Here is a 26,062-nt window from a genome sequence, read left to right on the forward strand (position 1 = left end):
CTATTTATACAAATAGGAGTCATTCAGGATTCAGCCATGACACGGAGCAAAAACATGGCTGAATCCTGAATGACTCCTATTTGTATAAATAGGGCACTACATAGGCAGCAGTGGTAGTTTCTTTTTCCCTGCCATGGAAGCGCACTTGTATACTGAGGAGGAAAGCAATTTGCATTACAGCCGTGAGGCAGCTCGGCTCGGTTTTCCCTTTCGGGCGCTCTCGTTTTCTGTTAGAATTTGGTAAAGAAAAAAAAAAATATATATATATATATATATATATATATATATATATATATATATATATATATTATTTACCAGCTTACCGGGTCCATGAACATAAATCTGACAGCTGACAAGGTCGGGATATAAACGAATCGAATACAAACCACCCGCCGGGACGCCTACTTATGCGGCTCCAGCTTATCCTTGAAGCTGGAGCCGCAGCTGGATGAAGCCGGCAGCGCGCAGTGATAAGAAGGGAGGGAAAATAGTACCAAGCGATTTCGAGGTCTGACTTTTTATTTGGCAACGGTTTTGTGATGCAAATATATCACTCTTTTGAACACATACTGTTTTGAGACGAAAAACGTTTTACTTTCGTGACCCCAACAAACTTGCCGGACTACTTTCGTCTGGACCAAAACTGGACAAGAACTGGACTCACAGGATGCTGTCAGGGGTAAGTCAGTGTGTTTGCACGACACTATTGATGGGGATGCCATACAGATTCATGTCAAAAATCCCGAACTATCCCTTTAACAAGGGGTTTGGTGCAGTGTGGATTGGGTGGCAGTCGAAGGCAGGGGCCTCGACGACCTGATCCCCGGACACAGCGGCTGGCTGTTGGGACATGGAATGTCACTTCGCTGGGGGGGAAAGAGCCTGAGCTTGTGCGGGAGGTTGAGAGGTACCGGCTAGAGATAGTCGGGCTCACCTCCACGCACAGCTTGGGCTCTGGAACCCAGCTCGGGCTCTGGAACCCAGCTCCTCGAGAGGGGCTGGACTTTCCACTTCTCTGGAGTCGCCCGTGGTGAGCGGCGGCGGGCTGGTGTGGGCTTGCTTATAGCTCCCCAGCTCAGCCGGCATGTGTTGGAGTTTACCCCAGTGAACGAGAGGGTCGCCTCTCTGCGCCTTCGGATTGGGGAGAGGGCTCTTGCTGTTGTTTGTGCCTACGGGCCAAATAGCAGTATAGAGTATCCGGCCTTCTTGGAGTCCCTGGGAGAGGTACTGAGGGGTGCTCAGACTGGGGACTCCATTGTGCTACTGGGGGACTTCAATGCTCACGTGGGCGACGACAGTGATACCTAGAGGGGCGTGGTTGGGAGGAACGGCCTCCCCGATCTGAACCCGAGTGGTGTTTTGTTATTGGACTTCTGTGCTAGTCACGGTTTGTCCATAACGAACACCATGTTCGAGCATAGGGGTGTCCATAAGTGCACGTGGCACCAGGACACCTTAGGTCGGAGGTCGATGATGGACTTTGTAGTCGTTTCATCTGCTCTCCGGCCCTATGTCTTGGACACTCGGGTGAAGAGAGGGGCTGAGCTGTCAACTGATCACCACCTGGTGGTGAGTTGGATCCGCTGGCGGAGGAGGAAGCTGGACAGACCTGGCAGGCCCAAACGTATGGTGAGGGTCTGTTGGGAACGTCTGGCCGAGCACTCTGTTGGGGAGGTCTTTAACTCCCACCTCCGGGAGAGCTTTTCCCAGCTTCCGAGGGAGGCGGGGGACATTGAGTCTGAGTGGACCATGTTCTCTACCTCCATTGTGGACGCAGCTGTTCGGAGCTGTGGCCGCAAGGTCTCCGGTGCCTGTCGTGGCGGCAATCCCCGAACCCGGTGGTGGACACCAGAAGTAAGGGATGCCGTCAAGCTGAAGAAGGAGTCCTATCGGGCCATGTTGACCTCCGGGACTCCTGAGGCAGCCGACGGGTATCAGCAGTTGCGGAGGCAAAAACTCGGAACTGGGAGGAGTTCGGGGAGGCCATGGAGAAGGACTATCGGTCGGCCTCGAAGAAATTCTGGCAAACCGTCCGGCGCCTCAGGAGGGGGAAGCAGTACTCTGCCAACACTGTTTACAGTGCGGGTGGGGAGCTGTTGACCTCGACTGGGGACATTGTCGGGCGGTGGAAGGAATACTTTGAGGATCTCCTCAATCCCACCGTCATGTCTTCCACTGAGGAGACTGAGGCTGATGACTCAGAGGTGGACTCGTCCATTACCCAAGCCGAAGTCACTGAGGTGGTCTGCAAGCTCCTCGGTGGCAAGGCACCGGGGGTGGATGAGATCCGCCCTGAGTACATCAAGTCTCTGGATGTTGTGGGGCTGTCTTGGTTGACACGCCTCTGCAACATCGCGTGGCGGTCGGGGACAGTGCCTCTGGAGTGGCAGACTGGGGTGGTGGTCCCTCCTTTTAAGAAAGGGGACCGGAGAGTGTGCTCCAATTATAGGGGAATCACACTTCTCAGCCTCCCAGGGAAAGTTTACTCCAGGGTACCGGAGAGGAGAATTCGACCAATAGTCGAACCTCGGATCCAGGAGGAACAATGCGGTTTTCGTCCTGGTCGCGGAACACTGGACCAGCTCTATACCCTTCATAGGGTGCTCGAGGGTTCATGGGAGTTTGCCCAACCAGTCCACATGTGCTTTGTGGATCTGGAGAAGGCATTCGACCGTGTCCCCCGTGGTATTCTGTGGGGGGTGCTTCGGGAGTATGGGGTTCGGGGCTCTTTGCTAAGGGCTGTCCGGTTCCTGTACGAATGGAGCAGGAGTCTGGTTCGCATTGCCGGCAGTAAGTCAGACCTGTTCCCAGTGCATGTTGGACTCTGGCAGGGCTGCCCTTTGTCACCGGTTCTGTTCATAATTTTTATGGACAGAATTTCTAGGCGCAGCCAGGGGCCGGAAGGAATCCTGTTTGGAAACCACAGGATTTCATCTCTGCTTTTTGAGGATGATGTTGTCCTGTTGGCTTCTTCAAACCAGGACCTTCAGCATGCACTGGGGCGGTTTGCAGTCGAGTGTGAAGCGGCTGGGATGAGAATCAGCACCTCCAAGTCCGAGGCCATGGTTCTCGACCGGAAAAGGGTGGCTTGCACTCTCCAGGTTGGTGGAGAAGTCCTGCCTCAAGTGGAGGAGTTTAAGTATCTCGGGATCTTGTTCATGAGTGAGGGAAGGATGGAGCGTGAGATCAACAGGCGGATCGGTGCAGCCTCCGCAGTGATGCAGTCGCTTTACCGGTCCGTCGTGGTGAAGAAGGAGCTGAGCCAAAAGGCGAAGCTCTCAATTTACCGGTCGATCTACGTTCCGACTCTCACCTATGGTCATGAGCTTTGGGTAATGACCGAAAGAACAAGATCGCGGATACAAGCGGCTGAAATGAGTTTCCTTCGCAGGGTGGCTGGGCGCTCCCTTAGGGTGAGAAGCACAGTCACTCGGGAGGAGCTCGGAGTAGAGCCGCTGCTCCTCCACATCGAGAGGAACCAGCTGAGGTGGCTCGGGCATCTTTTTCGGATGCCTCCTGGACGCCTCCCTGGGGAGGTGTTCCAGGCATGTCCCCCCGGGAGGAGGCCCCGGGGAAGACCCAGGACACGCTGGAGGGACTATGTCTCTCGGCTGGCCTGGGAACGCCTCGGTGTTCTTCCCGAGGAGCTGGCCGAGGTGTCTGGGGAAAGGGAAGTTTGGGCTTCCATGCTTAGACTGCTGCCTCCGCGACCCGGTCCCGGATAAGCAGAAGAAGACGAGACGATCCCTTTAACAAAACAGTTTTTATTACCTTGCCTGGAACGGAGTCCACCAGGGGGCGAGGTATTGTTTTCGGTCAGGTTTCTTTGTTAACGATTTTACGGGAAAACGGCTGGATCAATCTTCATGAAACTTTTAGGATAGATGGGCATTGGCCTCAGATAGAACCTCCAACATTTTGAGGGTCATTCAGTCAAGGTCACCAAAACAGTCAAAATCGTTTTTGTTGTGGCTACTGCCTCATATATACCCCTTTTCCACCAAATCAGTTCAGGACCAGTGCTGGTTCACAACTCGTTCAACTTGCGAGCCAGCTGAGAACCAGTTTGCTTTTCCATAGCTCGCAGTGCTAAGGGAAGCCATATCATTACGTCGCTGTACACGTCAGTTACGTCGTTGTATACGTCAGTTACGTCGCTACGTTTGCATAAACCTTGGCGCAAATATCAAAGCAAAAACAACACGGAAGAAGCAGCAGCAGCAACAATAATAATAATAAATGACTTCGCGTTTGTACAGCTGCTGCTTCTCGTCGCTTAAAAATGGCGATCTTTCGCGGTCTTGTTATTGTTGTTGGTCTTAACAACTCCGCCCCCCCCCGCTGACGTAAGCGGTTCTTTCCTCTGGCCCAGCAGAGAGTTGGTGGTAGCCTGGAACCGGTTTTCCTGGCCCCAGAGCCAGTTCTTTGTCAGTGGAAACAGAAAACCCGGTTCCAAACTAAGCACTGGCCCCGACCCAGCCCTGGAACTGCTTTGGTGGAAAAGGGGCAACAGAGGCGCTAGCCACTGTGTCATCGTGCTGCAAGAATGTAGGAGTGTAACAATAGCACACTGTGCATACACGTGTTCTGATTAAAATGGCCGGTGAGTGTATACAATCTGGTTCACCATTCGAAATAAATAGACTAAAGAATTTGCTTTCAGACGTTTATGCTCATTACAGAGGGAAAGTGCGTTCCACTGAGCTCTAGCGCTGGGCATTTTCCGGGAAATAAGAGTTTCAGTCATGGTGACAGCATGTGTATGTCAGCCTCGGTTCGGAGGTTTCAGTTTCAAAAATTGTAAGAGGTAAAAGTAGAATAATATAAAAGTACAGACACTTGGTATATTTTACTTCTGTGTTTAAATTATTCATTTTTGGATTACGCTTCATTTTTGAGGCTACTGCCCCAGAGTTAAAAACAAATTTAATATATGCGCTATATTTACTGTATGGACATGGTATCAGAAAACAATTTTATTTATAAGCAGTAGCCACATGTACCCACAGGGTACCTATTTTTTCACGATATCTTCCTTCATATTCATTCTAAGTGCTACTGGGCGAGGTTTGTTTTGCCTGGCAACACTTGTTTAACATGTGTTTTACAAAGACTTGTATTTCGTACAAAATATCTTTTACATAAAGATATTGATGTCGGTGCTTACGTAAATGAAGTAATTCTAATGTTTGTAAACAAATGAACTGATGACGTTTAACCTATGTCAGAAAACCTTTTTGTTCCATTTTCTACCCACTTTCTAAGTATTTTCATAGATCACATTTTGTTAATCGTTCGTTGTTGAATTTGTTGTCTTCCGGTTGATTAACCAACCAATAATAACTGCTGTAACCTTTGTAAAAGTGTTTTTTATTGGTAAATCTGAAAAGGTGTCGATAATTATGGACTGTTGATAACTGTAGCCACCACTCCACTTACTCCAAACAAAAAGAATGCTAAATATTATGACTTATCAAAACCTATGTGCCAGGACCAGGGGGATATAAAGTAGTGGAGCTTGAACCAGAACGAACTGAACAAACTCAGCACAACGGAAATTAAAATGTTAAATTTTCACTGACCTAAAGCAGCCTGTCGCTCTCTCTCCTGTCTCTCTCTTTCTTGTTTCTCTCTTTCCTGTCTCTCCCTCTCCTGCTGCTCCAGTCTCTGTTGTTCCAATCTGCATAAGAAATAACATGCATTACAATACACACATACGCAAATGCACCATTCTCATGTACATTATGTTCAGGAGTTCAGACATAGTAAACTGAATCAGAGTGACTCCTGCATAATTTTCAATTTGCAAATGAAGCTGACCTGACTGGGATTTTTAACATTTTATTTACATAAATATGTAAAACAAGCAATGGAGGTGCAAAAATTTAAGACAAAGGTTAATTAAAAAAAAAAGGCATTTGTTGATTACATGCATATTAATTTCCCTTGAGTCAACAGTTAGAAAAACTACTGATTGCAGTTACAGCCGCAAATCTTCTGATGGAGACAGATCCCAGTTCTGTCCACATAGATCCTCATATTCCTACCCATTCTTCTTTGCTTAGGCTTGGTCATGTTGGATGCTGAATGCTGCTGAACAGCAATTTTCAAGTCTCGCCATAGTACCTCAACTGGATTCAGGACTGGGCTTTGACTGAGCCATTCTAACATTCAGAGTCTTGGCTTTGAACCACCTCAGTGTTCGTCAGTGTATTTAGGGCTTTCTTCTAAGGCTGCCCTGTATTTGGTACCATCCTTCTTGCCCTCAATTCTGGCCAGTTTTTCAGTCTCTGTTTATGAAAGGCATCCCCACATGATGGTACCACCACCATGCTTCACACTGGGGATGATGTTCTCAGTGTGATGGGGAGTGTTGGGTTTATCTGAAATGGAGGCCAAAAAAAAAAAACCCTTTTGGTCTCAGCAGAACCCCCCCCCACACATTTGCAGAGTCTCCAACTCTGAGGTATAGATGCCTCCCCCCACCAAATAAAGCCATTGATGATCGTCTATAAAATCCAGCTTTGTGGAGTGAGCGTCCAAGCTACAGTTGTCTACAGACAGCATCCTCTAGGCAGAGTCAAGGCTGTTGAATATTCCTTCCATTTTTAATAATGAATTTAATGGTGTTCTTTGGGATGTTCCAAGTTTGGGACTCTTCCCAACCCAAAAAAAAAAAAAAACACCCTGGCTGATACTTTTCTATACCTTTGCCCTGAACTTGTTTTAATAATCTTCATGATGCGGTTTGTTTATCTAATTTAAGGAGTTTCACAACATTAACTGTGAATGCTTATACAAATCACTAATTTCATGTTTTTCATTTGTAAATAACTTTGCTATCTACATTGATTGAAACACATGGTCATATGATCAAACATAACCGTTCACTTTGTGCAGATTGACCCCCCCTCACTGAAATAAACAAAAGCTATTCAAGTGTTGCTAATGCATGCACAAGAGATGCTCAAATGTTAAGCAACTACATGGCATTTTCACTTGTTATTCTTTTGTTCTATATTATCTGGGGTTTAAAAAAAAAAAAAAAAAAACACACACACCTCATTTGCTGGACCACTAATTATAACACGACTAAATGGGGAAAAGTTCATGGGGGTGTGAATGTTTATGCAATGCATCGCATCAGTCTCGTTATAATACTGTGCAAATTATTCGCAGTATGTTGGCTACCTTCTCTGCTGCTCCAGCTCCTCTTGGGTTGGTCCATTTGACACCAGGCGGGGGCCTGCAGAATATCGTACAGAAACGATCAGTTTCATCATCAGGTGTGCCATAACTCAAATTTGTGATAAAATTATGACATTGCCTCGTGTTTTTATTTTGTAGACAAAAGCCACAGCCACTATGACAGAAGTAGTCAAACTTTTTTCCTGTGAGCCCTACTTGCTAGTTATTTGAGAACTCATCCAAAAACCATGTTCACGTCTTAGCAGCATATAGCATACTCCAAACATGAATGTGTAATTACGATGGTGTGGCAATAAAAAAAGATAAGTAGATGAGGTGTACTCATTCATTCAACAGTTTAGCCACATCAAAGCTCCAAAAACAACTCAATGAGTACAGTGTACATTCTGGTTATATCCCTTAAATTACAAGCACAAAAACTTAAAATCACACTCTTAGGTGTACATATTATTTTACTTTCTTAGGCACAGAAGTTAAATGACAAAATCTTATTTGATCAAACGTGGTGATGATGCATATTTATAATAATCTGCTGGTCTGCTACATTAACAGTAAAAGTCTTTAGCTTGACTGTTACTGCTTAGCCATTAGCTGTGGCTGCATGGTCAATACCATATGACTGGAAAGACAGTTTATCATTCTAACATATTACTAGTATGCTATTCACAGCATTTGTGAAGCGACCACAAAAAGCTGTTTGTGTTTTACCTCCATCAGCACTGAGCACTTCCAGTGCATGCATCATGCCATTGGCGAAGAGTGCGGCATCCTCCTTACTGCCGAAGTTTAGACCCCAAACTTGCCGCGCATCTCGCCATTGATGGAAATTGGCCGTGGCCTGATTGTATTTCAGCCCTTTCACTATTGGACAGTTCATCACGACCTGGAAACAGCAGAATGAATCCAACAATCACAGCTCATACTGATTATAATGCACAATCCAAATTTTTTATATATATATATATATATATATATATATATATATATATATATATATATATATATATATATAAATAAAAAATATTAACTTCCATGAGACAATCAGCAGCAAACAACCAGCAGATGGCACCACTATAGCTTAGAGACGAGACAAGACCCCGGCAAAGAGACAAGAGAGCTGCATCTGTAATGTGCTGACTGTTCACTTCTCTGTTTGTTCTGTTTTACAGCTCTGCATTCCACACAGGGAGACAGTGAGACAGCAAGAGAGAGGGGTTTATTCCTCACCCACAGTAGTGCAGGCCTTTTAAGCAGGAAGAATAAATTAAAAAACAAGTTCGAACCTGTTTGACAAGGACAGAAAGACAGGCCGAGAGAGATGAGGGTGGTTAAGGGACTGAAGAATAAGATGATGGATGGAATTTCCTAACAGGCACAGGAAGTGGAGTGTGATTACAGGAAAAAGAATCCACTTTAAGACAGACAGATGAGGATCTCGGGGGGGAGGGTGGGGAAGCGCGAGCAATTATGATGAGAGGGACAGAAACACAGAAGTGGGGGGAGCTTAAAACCTTACTCACTGATTTTCTCTACAGTATTAGGAGACCTACACAGGTCTGACCTGGTTAGTCAACACTGGAGATTAGCGTTCAAACCTTCAGCTCGGTGTGTGTGAGTGTGTATGAGTGTGAGAGAGTGTGTGTGACTGACTATTTGTATCGGTTTTCAGCCTTTTGAGATAGGAATGCGTGTAGCTGTTTAATCCATAATATGAATACAGGATGGTTTTTAGATTCTGAGGACTTTGGGCTGGTCCACACAGAATGAATCTTTACAAAACCGTAATTTTATTTTTTAATTTAGATTTTATTTTTTAATAACATGCAAAAAAATTAAAGGGCCAAAAGAATGCCTTTTTGTTACTATACTTATAGTTATGATAGTATTGCTTGCCTAAAATAAAAAAAGTGTCTCACAAACATACTAAAAGAAACCTGGGTGTGTGCGCGCGCGTGCAGGCATGTGTGGGAGATGGTATGGTTATTTAGAACACATTCAGGGCGGTCCGTGTGCACATTTATAGATCATGATATTACAGCAAAACTGTTCTTAAAAGAGAAATTCAAGCATTTTAAAGCAATCAAACCTCTATCGAGCACATTGTAGCAGAAATGCAGTTACCATCAACAAAAACAGAAATGATTCTTTGTGCTGAGGAAAGAACGGAAAACCAGTTTTACTCACAATTCTGAGGGCACTTCAATAAAGTGCATGAGAAAACTACAAACATTAATTCATAGAAAGACAGACATGAGAATGACGCACCCTAGCTTTTTCAGTTCAGGGAAGCATGTCAAAATTACTGTGTGGGATTCACACAACATAACAGATGAGGTGGACAGAGATTTTGTTGAAAAATGCCAGAGTATGCCTTTAAATAGCGTTACTAGCAAAAGCTTGCCTTAACACTCGATTCATCGCTGTGCCAGTGACTGATCAAATAAAACCCTGAATTGAGGAAGAAAGTGTGTGCAATCACGTCCAGATTAATTAAGTTCGCTGTCGCTGACTGCTAACATACACAGGGATTAGGGAGGGGAATAATAAAAAATTATATATATATATATATATATATATATATATATATATATATATATATATATATATATATATATATATATATAAAAAGCACTTTGAAGCAAATTGCTCATTCATCACTGCCACTGCAGACAGAAGGGAGCTGGAGAGATCCAACAGTGACAGCTGTGTCCATCCTGTAGCATAATCAACTACGATTTAGCAAGAGGTTTATTTTATATTTTTGCATGTAGATGAACACAGGTGCACATACAAAAATTAGAATATCGTGACAAAGTTCTTTTTTTTTTTGGTTATTTAATTCAAAAAAGAAATTTTCATACATTCTATATTCATGACACAAAGTGAAGGCTTTCAAGTCTTTTTTTTTGTTTGTTTTACTTGTAATGATTATGGCTTATAGCTCATGAAAATAAAAAATTCAGTATCTCAAATTATTAGAATATTTCCTCAGGTCAAAATCAAGAAAGGATTTACAATACAGAAATGTCCAACGTCTGAAAAGCATGTTCATTTATACACTCCTTTACCAAGAGTTACTGCATCAGTGCAGCGTGGCATAGAGGCGATCAGCCTGCAGCACTGCTGAGGTGTTACTGAAGCCCAGGTTGTTTTGATGGTGGCCTTCAGCTCGTCTGTTTTTGGATTGGGCATTTCTCATCTTCCTCTTGACAATACCCTATACATTCTCTGTGGAGTTCAGGTCAGATGAGTTGGCTGACCAATCAAGCACAGTAATATCATGGTCAGAAAACCAGTTTTGGCACTGTAGGCAGGTTCCAAGTCCTGCTGGAAAAGGAAATGGACATCTCCATAAAGCTGGTCAGCAGATAGAAGCATGAAGTGCTTTATAATCTCTTGGTAGACAGTTCCGTTGACTTTGGACTTGATAAAACACAGTGGACCAACACCAGCAGATGGACATGGCACCCCAAATCATCACAGACTGCAAAAACTTCACACTGGACCTCAAACACCTTGGATTCAGTGCTTCTCCAGTCTTCCTCCAGACTGAAAAGACATTGATTTCCAAATGAAATGCAAAATTTGCTTTTATCTGAAAAAAAAAAAAAAAGGACTTTGGATGACTAAGCAATAGTCCAGTTCTTTCTCTCCTTAGCCCAGGTTGTTGACTTCAGAAGAACACGGAGTGACCACTCTCCACTGTACATCAACGGCTCACTTGTGGAGAATGTCAAGAGCACCAAATTTCTCGGTGTTCATCTGGCAGAGAACCTCACCTGGTCCCTCAACACCAGCTCCATAGTCAAGAAAGCCCAGCAGTGCCTCCTACTTCCTACGGAGGCTGAGGAAAACCCATCTCCCATCCTCTCAGTATTCTACAGAGGGACTATTGAGAGCATTCTGAGCAGCTGCATCACAGACTGGTTTGGGAATTGCACCGTCTCAGATCACAAGACCCTACAGTGGATAGTGAGGACAGCTGAGATGTTCATCGGAGTCTCCCTTCCCTCCATCATGGACATTTACACCACATGCTGCATCTGGAAAGCCACCAGCATTGTGGCCATCCCCACACACAATCTCTTCACCCTCCTGCCGTCTGGAAAAAGGTACCAGAGCATTCGGGCCTTCACAGACAGACTAACAGTTTCTTCCCACATGCTATCAAACTCTGAGGGACTGGACTGATTCTCACAGACTGTTGAACACACCACTTACACTGCAGTATTTGCACAGTGGACAATACTGCACAATTGCTTAGAGTCTCTCTCTCACACACACACACACACACAGTTTGCATTCATTTATTTATTCCATTTTCATATACCAATTCCTCATGCCATCAGACTCCTCAATTCAGACTGATTCTCACAGACTGCTGAGCACACCACTCACACTGCAATCTTTGTACAGTGGACAAAAATGCACTTACAATGCTTACAGCGTCTCTTGCGCACACAGTTTACATTTATTTATTTCCTTTCATATACCACCTCAATATGCACGCTCAACTCTGCACCTTATGTTGCTTGTGTCTGCACTTTATGTTGTTTGTGTCATTTATTGTCCATTATTGCCTATGGTGTCATTTACTGTCTGCAGTGTTGCACTCATTGCACTCTTTGCTATATGTAGACTTGTAGTCTTGTGATGTTCAACGTAGCACCATGGTCCTGGAGAAACGCAGTTTCATTTTAACTGTGTACTGTACCAACTGTACATGGTTGAAATGACAAATAAAAAGACCTTGACGCTTCGGACGTTGTTTCTGGTTCAGGAGTGACTTGACATTAGGAATGCAACAATTGTAGTCCCTTTCCTGAAGAAGTCTGTGCATGATGCATTGATACCAGCCTCAGGCCACTCCTTGTGAAGCTCTCCCAAGTTCTTGAATCGACTTTTCTTGACAATCCTCTCATGGCTGTGGTCATCCCTGTTGCTTGTGCACCTTCTCCAGCCAGTCTTTTCAGCAATGACCTTCTGTGGCTTACCCTCCTTGTGCAGGGTGTTGATGATCATCTTCTGGACAACTGTCAAGTCAGCAGTCTTCCCCATGATTGTGGTTGCGTGTACTGAACACGGTAGATAGATACACGGTATTTATACTATTTGAATAGTAATTTACTCAAACTCTCAAATATTCTAATATTTTGAGATGCTTTAATTTTTTTATATTATAGGCCATAATTATCTAAATTAAAATAGAAAAAGACTTGAAACATTTTAGTTTACATGTAAGGAGTCTAGAAAATAAATTTTCACTTTCTTAAATAACCGAAGGAAAATATTGAACTTATGCTATTCTAATTTTTTGAGATGCACCATGATCCACACTACCACAAAAATAAACATAGCGAATGTATTAGCTGCTGACTTTTCAAACATGTACCTTATTACTTGACATTATATCCACAATTGAAGTAACACATTCTGCTAATTATGAATAATAAATGAAAACAAGCTGCAATACTTTGATTTTTTTCTTTCATTAGGAAACACACACTGCATGGCCAAAATAAAAAAAAGTCGCCACTTGGATTTAAATAAGCAAATACTTAAGAGCTTCTGACTGGATAATTACTACAGTGATTAATGTGTTTCAGCTGGCACCAATTCTTTTAACCCTGACTGATGCAGCGAGTAGCTTCTCCTTTCTTAAACAAAGATGTCGGAAGATGTATCCCGTGCTCATGGAAAAGATGGTACTGTCTCTCAGAAGGGTCAAATTACTGGCCTGGACTAAGCAAAGAAAACAATTAAGGAGATTGCCGAAAGTACTGGAATTGGGTTAAAGAACTGTCCAATGCATGATTAAAACCTGGAAGCATCATGGTGAACCATGAACTTCATGAAAAAGAAAGAAGAGAAAAAAAAAAATGTGGTTGGAAAAAGATCCTGACTGACAATGATCAGAGATCACTTAAATCAGGGCTTTTCAAAGTGTGGGGCGCGCCTCCCCTAGGGGGCGCCAGAGTTCTTCAGGGGGGGCGCAACGTGAGGAAAAATAAACCAGAATAAGTTACGATTGCGGACATTTAGCGAACTTCAGCTAGCCTTTGCCAGAGACAAAATGGATCGATTTTTAGTACCTAAAGCTACAGTGAGTGAGGAGACAGAGTCTGGACCAAACAAAAAAAAAAAAGAAAGAAGGAAGTATGACCACAATTATTTAAAGTTTGGATTTTCATGGACTGGATCTGAAGATGCTCCACTGCCACAGTGTGTTGTCTGCCAAGAGGTGCTAGCTAACGATGCTATGAGATGTTTAAAATGTGTAAAACAAGATGTTACCCCCCCCCCAAAAAAAAAACCAGATGTTTAAAATGTGTAAAAAAAAAAAAATAGATGTTTTAAAAAAGCACCGATGTTTAAAATGTGTAAAAAAAAAAGCACAGATGTTTAAAATGTGTAAAAAAAGATGTTTTAAAAAAAGCACAGATGTTTAAAATGTGTAAAAAAATGTTTTAAAAAGCACAGATGTTTAAAATGTGTAAAAAAATAGATGTTTTAAAAAAGCACAGATGTTTAAAATGTGCAAAAAAAAGATGTTTAAAAAAAGCACAGATGTTTAAAATGTGTAAAAGAAAAAAAATAATGTGTACAACAACCTTTTTTTTTAAATACGAATGGAACATTAAGTATAGCAACAACAAAAATTGTAAGGGGGGGGGCGCTGTTGTTTATTTGCTCTCTGAGGGGGGCTGATTCTCCCACACTTTGAAAACCCCTGACTTAAATACTTGCTGAAGTTGAATCATTAAAAATAAATAAGGAAAAACAAATATTCCTTGACAGTAGAACTCAGCTAGAAGGGAATAGAATACATATACATGTTATTTACCAGCCGGGAGGTCAGTATCATGAAATACCGTGACCGAGGTCTTGAAAGTACTGATCGAGGCCCTCTGGGCCGAGGTCAGTATTCAAGGCTGAAGTCACGGTATTTCACCATACGGACCGACCTTAAGCTGGTAAATAATATATTTATTTTTTTCTTTACCAAATTCTAACAGAAAACAAGAGCACCCGAAAGGGAAAACCAAGTCGAGCCGCCATTTTGAATCCTCATTCACGGCTGTAATGCAAATTGCTTCCTCCTCGGTATACAAGTGCACTTCCATGGCAGGAAAAAAGAAACTACATTTTGCCGCCTATGTAGTCCCCTATTTAAAATGGGAGTCATTCAGGATTCAGCCATATTTTTGCTTGGCGTTAGCAAGTTAGAGGTTTTTAGCTTTCTCCTGAAATGTTTTCTTTTATTTTGTCTTCCTCCGGGTAGTAAAACTCACTTTCAAATGTTTTGCTTTTTCAATGTTTTTATTTTTTTCACGGTGCGGTTTCCATCAAATCCTGCGCGCTGATGGGCTGGTGAGCAGGTCCGTTTCCTACGGTACGGACCCCAGTTACAGACCTCTGGCGACTCGCTCGTTCACAACAACAAACATAGTAGCATTTTTTGTCAACATTTATCTTTTTTTTTAAATAAGATTTATTTATAAGATTATCAAAAATCTTATAAATTTTTGCCAGCATTTCTCAGGAGAATATCATTAATTTTACAGCATGGATAGCGATAACGACAGTGTTCACAGCGAAAGTGAGTTTTACTACCCTGAGGAAGAAGAAATAAAACAAAACACTTCAGGAGAAAGCTAAAAACCTCTAACTTGCTAACACCAAGCAAAAACATGGCTGAATCCTGAATGACTCCCATTTTAAATAGGGGACTACATAGGCGGCAAAATGTAGTTTCTTTTTTCCTGCCATGGAAGTGCACTTGTATACTGAGGAGGAAGCAATTTGCATTACAGCCGTGAATGAGGATTCAAAATGGAGGCTCGGCTCAGTTTTCCCTTTCGGGCGCTCTCGTTTTCTGTTAGAATTTGGTAAAGAAAAAAATAAATATATTATTTACCAGCTTAAAGGGCTGATGACATGAACATGACTCTATGCAATTTCTTAAATAAACTATACAACATGGCAAACATGTTAGATTTCTGTTATAATTACGTGAAAAGAAGCTGTTGTTACGCGAATATCCAACTTTTAATTGCACAGCGCAAGAAAACTGGGTCCGTGGCTCGCGGCCATGTTGTGACGTCAGCGGAAGAACATGCTGCGGTTCACTGGCTGTTCTACTCTGGTTCTACTCAATGGAAATGGCGCATGAAAACGCCGGTGAACTCTCTAGTGCTAGCTCTTCCTCTTCTGGGAGTCTAGAATTGTGTTAATCTCTTCCGAATAGAATCTATGATAGCCTACCCTCTTTACCCTTTGCCTCTCGTTGCTAGGCGGCAGTTACATGAAAGCCGCAAGCTTTCACAAGCAAATACATGACTGATATCACGCCGACTTTATGATTACATTTATGATTATCATGTAGAATCTATAGCTCTACGTACCTTTATCTTATGTCGTTTCACAACACATGTTCTGACAGGAGGACTGTCTTTGGATCCGGCATAGCTACTAGCAGACCCTCTCCGGAATACTGGCAGTGTTGCCAGATTGGGAGGTTTCCCGCCCAGTTGGGCGGTTTCAAGTGCATTTTGGTGGGTTTTGAACATATTTTGGGCTGGAAAACTTCAGCAGTATCTGTTGCCAGATACTGCTGACATTTTCCAGCCCAAAATATGTTCAAAACCCACCAAAATGCACTTGAAACCGCTCAACTGGGCGGGAATCCTCCCAATCTGGCAACACTGTGTAGGCACTGCTGATGGTAGTAACACACGTTTGTGCTGAACTGCACACCCAAGAGATTCTTTTAAGCTGGGAAGGGTGTCAAAACAATCCAAATCGAAGTGTTCAGAGCACAGGACGGATGTTGGTGAGGGCTCCCACTTGTCACGAGTGCGCCTGACTTGCTTCACCCACTTCGCATGCAGCTCAGGATCTCTGGGAAACTTGAATAAACTTACCCCATCCTTGTGGGTTTTGGAGCAAAAGCCGGCAACACAACGCGAAGGCATAATTAATAAATATATATAAAAATGCATAATAATGTATAATAATAATGACAAACTGAACACCTGTCGCATCAACAAACTGGTAAGTTAGGAGGAAGGTTCTTTCGCTGACGTCATATAGCTCCTCCTCCTTTTTCGTCTCCTGGGTGCTGCAGCCCCGTCAAATTTGCCCAAATAGCCGCGTTTTTTATCATAACTTGTAAAATAGGCGGCTTCGTGAATTAATATATGGATCATCGAGAATTACTTATGTTATAAAACACCGCCAAAGATGTCAAAAACGTGTCATCAGCACTTTAAGGTCGGTCCATAGGGTGAAATACCGTGCCCTCGGCCTTGGATACTGACCTCGACCCAAAGGGCCTCGGTCAGTACTTTCAAGACCTCGGTCATGGTATTTCACGATACGGACCTCCCAGCTGGTAAATAACATTTATTCCATCAAAAAGTGTCCTGCATGTATTGTGTGCGTTAGCATACATACAAGACACTTTTTGATGGAATAAAAACATGCATTCTATTCCCTTCTAGCAGGTTTCATTCATTTGCTAGCATGCAATATTGTTAGCATATCGCTTATCCTTTCTATGTCACTCTACCCAATGGAGAATGAGCATTGAATATGGTTTACGACACTGTATGGTTGTCAAGAAAACATGTCACATGTCGGAGCTGATGTGAACATTCAAATCAGAAAGTTTTCTGCTGTGCATGCATAGAAGCATTTCTTTGTTTGCCAACAGCACCATCAAAAGCTGTATAATTAATAATAATAATAATAATAATAATAATAATAAGCTTGTGGTATATCATATACATTCCATTTAACAAGCATAATATTTAACTCGTCTTCAACTAATTCGATATCATGCTAGCTAAATGGAATATATGATATACCACTCAACGCCAGCCATTATTATTTAAATAGACCACTTTTGAGAAAATAAATAAAATAAAATATACCCCCCCACACCCCACCATGTAATTTACCTGTAATGGGCACTACCACCGCCACCACACATGATGCAAGAGATTCAATGTTGCAACACTATGCCATAATTTACCCAAAATCTATTCCTTTGGTTAAATTGGGTAAGACCAACAAGCCAGTCATAACATGGGGGCAGCTCAACTGTATTCCACCTGTTACTTTCTGAATGAAAATGGGCATCTATACCAAGTAAATGAATGTTTATTATAATATATTTTTAGAAATACTTATATGAACCTGTTATTTTGTGAATATAGGACTTGGTATGTTTTAACTACATTATGTTAAAGATTTTTTTTTTTAAACTTCAGTGCAGCTTTAGAGAACTTTTTTTAAAAGCTTTTCCCATCAATACATATAAATTGAGAAGGTTTTTTTCCCCTGTAACACTTCATCACGTGAATTTGATTACCAACCCATCAATGACAGCACTTTGGCAGTGAGAGTAGCCAAGCTACTGAAATACAGTATAAGCAATGTTTAGATAATGTCACACCATGAGCTTGATGTCTTGTGTAACCTGTATGGATACTGAAGTAGAAATTCATGCTCTTTATTTGGTCACCTGACCATCACACCAATATGTGCTTGCTGAACATCCCATTTAAGAAATAGTCCCTCCTTTACAGTTATAATAACCTTCACTGTTTTAAGAAGGCTTTCCACTAGATTTTGGAGAGGAGGTTGTGGGGATTTGCGCTCATTCAGCTACAAGTACATTATGGCCCTTTTCCACTACCCTTTTTCAGCTCACTTCAGCCCGACACGGCTCGCGTTCCGACTACCTTAGAGCAGTACGATTCAGCTCACTTCGGCCCTGCTTAGCACCCAAAACTCGCACGGTTTTGGAGTGGGGCTGAAGCGAGCCAAACCGAGCCGAGAGGGGCTAGGGGTGTGAGGAGACACTCCCCTGTGCACTGATTGGTGAGGAGGAGTGTCCTCACACGCCCACACACGCCCCGCGAGCACGCTGGGATCTGTAAACACCGTAAACCCGGAAGAAGAAGAATTACGAATTACGAGAATTTCTGAAGCCTTATGCGCCTCGCCTCATCTATACGCTCTTGCCAGTATCTGTTGGCGTTGTCAGTGACAACAAGCCACAGAACCAAGACCAGCAACACTAACGACTCCATGTCCTCCATGTTTATTGTTTACTATCCGGGTCGTGAGACTACCGCTTAAAAGATCACTGATGTCACTGTTTGCGCCGCCTAAAGACATCAAGTGACGTCCACCCACTTTCGCTAACTCCACCCAATGTGTCCACCCACTTCCAGCTAGCACGGTTCAGCGCGGTTGTAGTCGAAACGCAACTCCAACAGCCCCGCTCAGCTCGACTCAGCCCAACTCAGCACGGCACGGCTCAGCCCGACACAGCCGTGTTTGTAGTGGAAAAGCGGCAATAGTGAGGTCAGGCACTGATTTTAGATGAGGAGACCTGGGGCGATGTCCATGTTCCTGTTCATTCTAAAGGTGTTCAGTAGGGTTGAGGTCAGAGTCCACTGAAGGGAAACTATAATGCTACAGCATAGAAAGACATCATATACAACTGTGTGCTTCCACTTTTATGGCAACAGTTTGGGGAAGAATCAATACAAGTGTGACTGAGATGTCCACAAACTTGTCCACAGTACACAGTACTATGGTAGTACACAGGTTTTTCATGTAAAAAAAATTACATATAGAGTTGATACTTACCTAATAAGGAATTACAATCAGTATGGTGAATTGTGAAATACAGCTACTCATTCCTGCAATTATCTAAGTAGTCAATCACAGGGCAGCAATGCAATGCACAAGATCAAGCCAGTGGCTCCAGGTAATTTTCAGACAAATAGTCAGAACGGGTGGGTCAGGGCAGGGGGCGCGAGTGTGAAATTGTGAGCTCAGTGATTTTGACTGTGACTTGATTGTTGATGCCAGATGGACTGGTTTGAGTTTTTCTATAACTGCTGTTCTCCTGGGATTCTCTCTCTCTCTCTCTCTCTCACACACACACACACACACACTTACTCAGAATGGTGTAATTTGAAAGAAAAAAAAAAATCCCCCATATCCGGTGAGCAGCAGTTCTGTGGATGGAAACGCCTTGTTGTAGAGAGGACAATAGAGAATGGTCAGACTGGTCTGAGCTGACAGAAAGGCTACAGTAAATGTAGATAACCACACTATACAACTGTGGTGAGTAGAAAAGCATCTCCAAGTGCATAACATCAAACCCTGATGCAGATGGACTACAACAGTAGAAGACTATATTGGGTTCCACTTCCGTCAGCCAAGAACAGAAAGCTGAAGCTGCAGTGGGCACAGGCTCACCAAAACTGGACAGCTGAAGACTGCAAACACGTAGCCTGGTTTGATAAATCTTGCATTTCTGTTGAGGCACACAGATGGTAGAGTCAGAATTTGGTGCCAACAGCATGAATCCATGGATTCAACCTGTCTTGTGTCAACAATCCAGGATGGTGGAGGTGAGGTAATAGTGTGGGGAATGCTTTCTTGGCACACTTTGGACCTGCTAATACCAATCAATCATTGCTTGAATGCCACAGCTTATTTGAATACTGTTGCTGACTGTGTGCATCCTTTCATGGCCACAATTTACCATCTTCTAATGGCTACTTCCAGCATGATAATGTTCCATGTCACAAAGCAAGTCATCTCAGATTTCATGAACATGTCAGCGAGTTCAGTGTTCTTCAATGACCTTCCCAGTCACCGGTTATTTCCGTCGCCTATAGACGGGTTCATATGCCAAAACTGCTTTCTCAAAGTGTATTATCTTAAAGGCCTTCAAACAGCTTGCCACAGAAATGGATGAAAAATGCTTTGTAAAAAACTCAGTTCAGACTGGTCTAGTCCTGGGTATGACTTTAAACTGCAACCGGTGGGGAGTCTCCAGTCCAGGAGGACTTAAGTACTGGGGAAAGTGGCGTTACCCCCTAAATCACCATTGCTCTCAGGTCCGCTCTGACCCAGACTGGTAGCACCTGCCTGGGTTCCAGCCAGGGCTCGAAATTAACTTTTTCTTTGTGTCCCCCAGTGGTCCCGAATTCTGTGTTGTATTGTCCCGAATGGAAGCAATAGTGTCCCCATTTTTTTTCCTCTCTGAAATAACCAGTGGTTAATATTATCATATGAAGTTACTATTATATTTGTAACTATGCGATTTTGAACCCTTTATATCATTTTTACAATAAGTCACAAAACACAAGTGACACATGTCCTATACATCATCTACTTCAAAATTACAGTTATTGCATTTTCAGTTTATTAAACTTTGGTGATCTCACTGTATGAATAGATACCTGTTTATTTAAAGAGGCCAACTAGCTCATTCAGAAAATGTTTCAACTCACTACATCTGCAGTACACTTTAGTTGAAAATAAGACCCCTTTTATATTCATTTCATCTACTTATACCTTGAATATCTGTTGGCATTTATAAGGCCAACTTATAATTTTCACCATTACCGTTATCCATTTTTATGAACTTTCCGTTATCCATTTTTATGAACTTTCCGTTATCCATTTTTATGAACTTTCCGTTATCCATTACCGTTATCCATTTTTATGACCTTTCGGTGCCGAAACGTGGGTGCAAATGTTAGCAACATCAACATAGTGCCAGGTCCTAGCCTAGTTGTGCTGCTGACTGACTAAACTTTCTGAACTAGAAAGACACCAAGAAAACTCACTTATTCTGTTGAACGGTATCTTCCGTCAATATCATCCACATCATTCCTGTTGTATTTTATAACGTGTCTAACAGTGTTCATTAAGTTCATTCAGTTGCTAGCGTTGCCTGCAGACCAGCCCTATCCACAGTAGTTCCTACCTAACCATAGCATCATAAGTCATAACCTAATAATCACAAATAACTTACCACATTGACAGGCGATGACACTTTGGATCCTGAAGGTCCCGGAGACGTTATGTCTGGGCTTTCAGTTTCTTCCCCGCGGTCGGTCCGCTTCAACCACTTAAGCATTTTTGTTCTGGCAAGAGTCGGCGCAGCGTGTGCGGTAGCAATTCCATTCCAAGTCCATATAATGCAGACACCGGCCGAAGATTCTAGAACAGAATGCGCTGCTCTGTAGCCTACGGATGCAGGTGCATCGAAAGTGTAGCTACTAATGTATTTTTCGCTGTTAACGTTTTAAAATTAAAATTGACAAATTAGGGGAATGTGGCGGCACGGTGGTGTAGTGGTTAGCGCTGTCGCCTCACAGCAAGAAGGTCCTGGGTTCGAGCCCCGGGGCCGGTGAGGGCCTTTCTGTGCGGAGTTTGCACGTTCTCCCCGTGTCTGCGTGGGTTTCCTCCGGGTGCTCCGGTTTCCCCCACAGTCCAAAGACATGCAGGTTAGGTTAACTGGTGACTCTAAATTGACCGTAGGTGTGAATGTGAGTGTGAATGGTTGTCTGTGTCTATGCGTCAGCCCTGTGATGACCTGGCGACTTGTCCAGGGTGTACCCCGCCTTTCGCCCATAGTCAGCTGGGATAGGCTCCAGCTTGCCTGCGACCCTGTAGAAGGATAAAGCGGCTAGAGATAATGAGATGAGATGAAATTAGGTGAATGTCTACGTATGGTTTACGGCTTTGTAAATAATACTAATGTAGAACTTTTTTTTCTAGATCTATTTTTTTCCATTGTCCCGGAATTGTCCCAGATATGATAATTTTGTGCCCCGATGACATTTTTTATGGTCCCCGGGACGTCGGGACACCGTTAGTTTCGAGCGCTGGTTCCAGCTATGGGTTAAATAGTACATCACCAATAAGGTGCTGGCAGCAGGGCGTTTTTCAGTACAATGTGGCAGATGACCCCAACAGGGTCAATGGCACACCACCAGATGACATGCGGAAAAGCCACTCAAATGGCCAATGGATGGCATCACCCGGCAAGTCAGTTGTCACTGTGGGGCAACTTCCATACCCATCAGGTCTGTGGCACTTTTGTGCACCACTTGGCATCAGGTCTGGAGGTCCAGAGAGACAACACGATGGGGGCACGACATCATGTGTTTTACCTTACTGTGCAAGGCGCTTCATTAGGAATGGAGAATAGTATGCGAGAGCTCACAAGGCCAGACATTCCATGGCGGCTTGGCCAGGCCATTCATGCCGCTGCTGCAGACAACTCTGTCACTCTGGTGCGGGCCTTGTGGCCCATCTGCATTTCTGTGCATCCTAATCAAGCTTGTACCTTATGTCGACTCCAAAGTTTTCCATGTTCTTGTGGGCCTGGCGCAGGACAAAAGAGAAGTACAGACTGAACAGAGTTGGTGCTAGAATGCAGCCTTATCTTAGACCAGATGAATGGCTCGGTCATATCTCCATGTTGATGCAGCTCACAGTTCTGCGACAACACAATCCCTCCAGAATGCTGCAAACGCCTTGAACGGGGCATGCAGCGACTGGAGTCTTACTATAAGTAAACCAAAAACAGAAGTTATGTACTTTCCGAAGAACGAAAATTAGATTAGATTCAACTTTGTCATTGTACATGTCACAGGTACAAGGCAACGAAATGCAGAACCAACCACCATAGACGACCATGAACTAACAAAGGCACAAAGCTTCACCTACCCAGGCGGTCAACTAACTGTCAATGCTTCACTAGATGCAGAAATAAAGAGGAGAATAGCCAGAGGAGCAGCTGCTTTCAAATCTGTCTACTAGATGTTGGAACCGCAGAGGCCTGACCCTCAAGATCAAAGTCACTGTCTACAAAGCCGTAGTACTGCCCTGCCTGCTATATGGGAGCGAGACTTGGACAACACTAGCACCCCACATCCACAAGCTGGAAATGTTTCATCAAAAGATCGCTCAGGCAAATCATGAGGATCCAATGGTGGGATCACATAACGAGCACAGAGGTGTTATGAAGAGCTGGCACATCAACAATTGAGACCATGATTCGTACCAACCGCCTTTGCTGGCTAGGCAACGTCTGTAGAATGCAGGATCCCCAAGCAGCTTCTTTTCGGAGAGCTTGCCAAAGGCAAAAGATCTCATGGGCGACCAAAAAAAAAAAAAAAAGAGGTGGAAGGATTGCATCAAAGAGGACCTCACCATATTCGGCCTCCAAGACAACTGGTACACCACCACAGCTGATCGGTCTGCATGGGGACAACAGATCCACAACGGAAAGTCCTTGTGTGAGACAAGACTACAACAGCGTGCTGATGAGCGAAGAGAATGATGCCACAGAAGAGCCACCCTTAATCAGAGATGACGGTACCATAAGCAGTCATCATTCCTCGTGATGGACAGCCAATGATGAGTTCAGACTGGTGTCTTTAGTTTAAAAAAAAAAAAAAAAAACCATGATAAAACTGTAATAGAACTATGGTTTTAAACAGTACTTCAGTTGAAGCGCTTCGATACAAAAGCCGCTCATACTGCTAAATACGGACAATTTAAAACACTACAGAAATGCTTTTAGTGAAAATTCACTTTGTTAATAATTAAATCGCATGAGGTTTGTTTTTCCCCAGCACAAAATCTGTTACTTTCTATTTGTTATTCCTACAGTGAAACATGCAACTTGCAGTGTTTTTCAGCTTTTCTTTGCCTTTTCTTTCTTTTTTCCCTCAAGGACACCCTCACGTCACGTGCAAGTTTGAATACTTCACCCGGTGCGAGTGTCGGTGCATTACATCCTGACATGCACACAGAAGGATAAACTGGCCTTAACTGATGATTCACATTAGTAAACATGAAATGTCATGTGTCTAAGATCTGAGACACACACACACACACACACACACACACACACACACACACACACACGTACCTGCTGGTCAGGCTGCATCTTCCTCCCCACTACTCTGAAGCTGTTGGTTGTGGGGTTGTGGTAGATCTGCACACGACTGAAGGCCTGAGGGCCAGTGCCTGCTGGCACCCAGCGCTTCCCAGCTTCATCATACACCATGACTGTGGCCCTTGCATTACATACACTCAGCTCACTGAGAGACAACAACAGAGAGACAGAGAGAGACGCACACAAAGGAATAAGGTGAGACAGAGAAAGATAATAAAATATTTAAATAATATCCAGTGTTTGCAAGTGGCCCAATAAAGTGACATTTCTGCTATTTGAGAAAAGTGCTCACACTATAATGTCCGCACTATAATGACAGGCGTACTAACACCTTCTGCGCGCTTCGACAGCGCATTGATACCTTCACTCAGGAGTGAAGGTATCAATGCGCTGTCGAAGCGCGCAGAAGGTGTTAGTACGCCTGTCATTATAGTGCGGACTTTCCATAGCATAGAAAATCGCCACGTTTCAATTTTTTTAACTGAACTTTGTTTCATGTCACTGGTCATATAAACCTATGTAAACAGGAAAAACGTGGAAGAGTTTGGTCGCATCTAACTACAGCCCCAAAAAATACCGTTGGCCATACTGAGCCTAGCTACATTGCTAACAGGAGTAAACAGGAGTAACAGCGTGTCTGACTGACTGGGAGGTCGCGCAAAGCTCGGAGAGGTACGGATAAGCTCGTCTCAATTCAGAAAAGAACATATTTCATTATGGAAGTATGGTGGACTGTTCCTTTAAGCTACGGTCACACTCCAGCTCGCGATGGGTTATCGATGAAAATGAGGCATTTTGGTGGCAATATACACGTGAGCTAAAAGTTGTGGTCACACAAAACGTGAACACTTGACTGTCGTGCCTTTGTGCTTGAGCCTGGCGCAGCCTGAGCGGCTGTGCACACTCACGGAGCATGTTGTGCATGCCCTTGGGACCCAGTCATTATGGGAAACTCCTGGTACTGATTTGAACACGATCAGCACGTGCAGATATGGACGCTGTTTTCACAGAGGCTTTGCAAAGTATCGGTCACGGTCACGTTTTGTCTCTAGCCATGTTTATAATGTTGTTTAAATACTCTGTTTTTGTTTGTTTTGTTTTTATAAATATCACGCCTGCTAATAAAGACTCTTCCTGCACTTGGATCTGTCTACTTTGTAGTGTCCTGATCCCATAAAAAGTTGTACGCCTCCATGCTCTTCCACATGCTTTGTTTGTCCATGTAGAATGATGTCTGCAGCACCAGGTAGTTTGAGATGTCGGGCAACTCAATAGATGGATAATTTTCCAACTCATTGGAAAAATCCTTCTTTGTTAGCGTGTAAGGATCTATCCCATTGAGTGGTTTCTATATCCACTTCTTTGGTGTGCACGTCTTGGTTTTAATAACTTGCTTGTTTGCTGTACACAAACATGGCAATAAGTTCTTGTGTTAATCGACCAGACTCCACTTTTGGATCATTAATCCCTTTTGACTGAGAATGCCCTGCATGCATGGTTTGGCTTCTGGCACATCCATACAGTTTTAAATACAAAACCCACAATTAAAAACAGTCCTTTTTATTGCATTTATTTAATTCCTGGGCTCCCATCTGTAACAGGGAGTGATGCTGCATCCCATTAATACACTTACAATAGATTAATAGATTCTAATAGAATAGATGAGCAAAAAAAAAAAAAGGGATCTTTTTTAATGGGCCCCAACTCATTGCAAGTGTGAATAGGTGGGCCTTAAAGTAGAAAAGGTTGAGAACCCCTGCAATAGAAGATAAGCGGTGTTTACTGTAGGCTCTATAAACTTTGTTGGAGTCCCATCATTTAGTGAGAAAACATGATTCCAAATAGGCATGTAATGATTCCCCCAATTCACAATTCGATTTGCTTCATGATATTTTTGCAGAAAAAAAAAATACAAAAAAGAAAACGCTTTCCCGTTTATCAAATTAATCATTACTTTTGTTAAATTTTAAGAAAAATCTTTAATAACCAACAATCAAGTTTATTACCAGTTCTGCCACATGTACAGGACATAGACGGGATTGAAATACCGTTTCCCCCAGA

The 26,062-nt window shown here is 43.2% G+C and overlaps 1 protein-coding gene across 2 annotated transcripts in view; it reads right to left on the bottom strand.

The window, feature by feature from the left end:
* Window positions 1-26,062, bottom strand: part of vaspb (vasodilator stimulated phosphoprotein b) — an 87,835-nt gene that overhangs the window by 40,287 nt on the left and 21,486 nt on the right. For both annotated transcript variants that reach the window (XM_060923547.1, XM_060923546.1), the window contains exons 2-5: window positions 23,975-24,146; window positions 7,918-8,092; window positions 7,192-7,246; window positions 5,583-5,680 (exon numbers count right to left, since the gene is read on the bottom strand). In XM_060923547.1, coding sequence (XP_060779530.1) covers window positions 5,583-5,680; window positions 7,192-7,246; window positions 7,918-8,092; window positions 23,975-24,146 — 500 coding nt within the window. The remainder of the gene's footprint in view (window positions 1-5,582; window positions 5,681-7,191; window positions 7,247-7,917; window positions 8,093-23,974; window positions 24,147-26,062) is intronic.

This window comes from Neoarius graeffei, chromosome 6 (assembly GCF_027579695.1).
Source record: "Neoarius graeffei isolate fNeoGra1 chromosome 6, fNeoGra1.pri, whole genome shotgun sequence".
Classification (NCBI taxonomy): domain Eukaryota; kingdom Metazoa; phylum Chordata; class Actinopteri; order Siluriformes; family Ariidae; genus Neoarius; species Neoarius graeffei.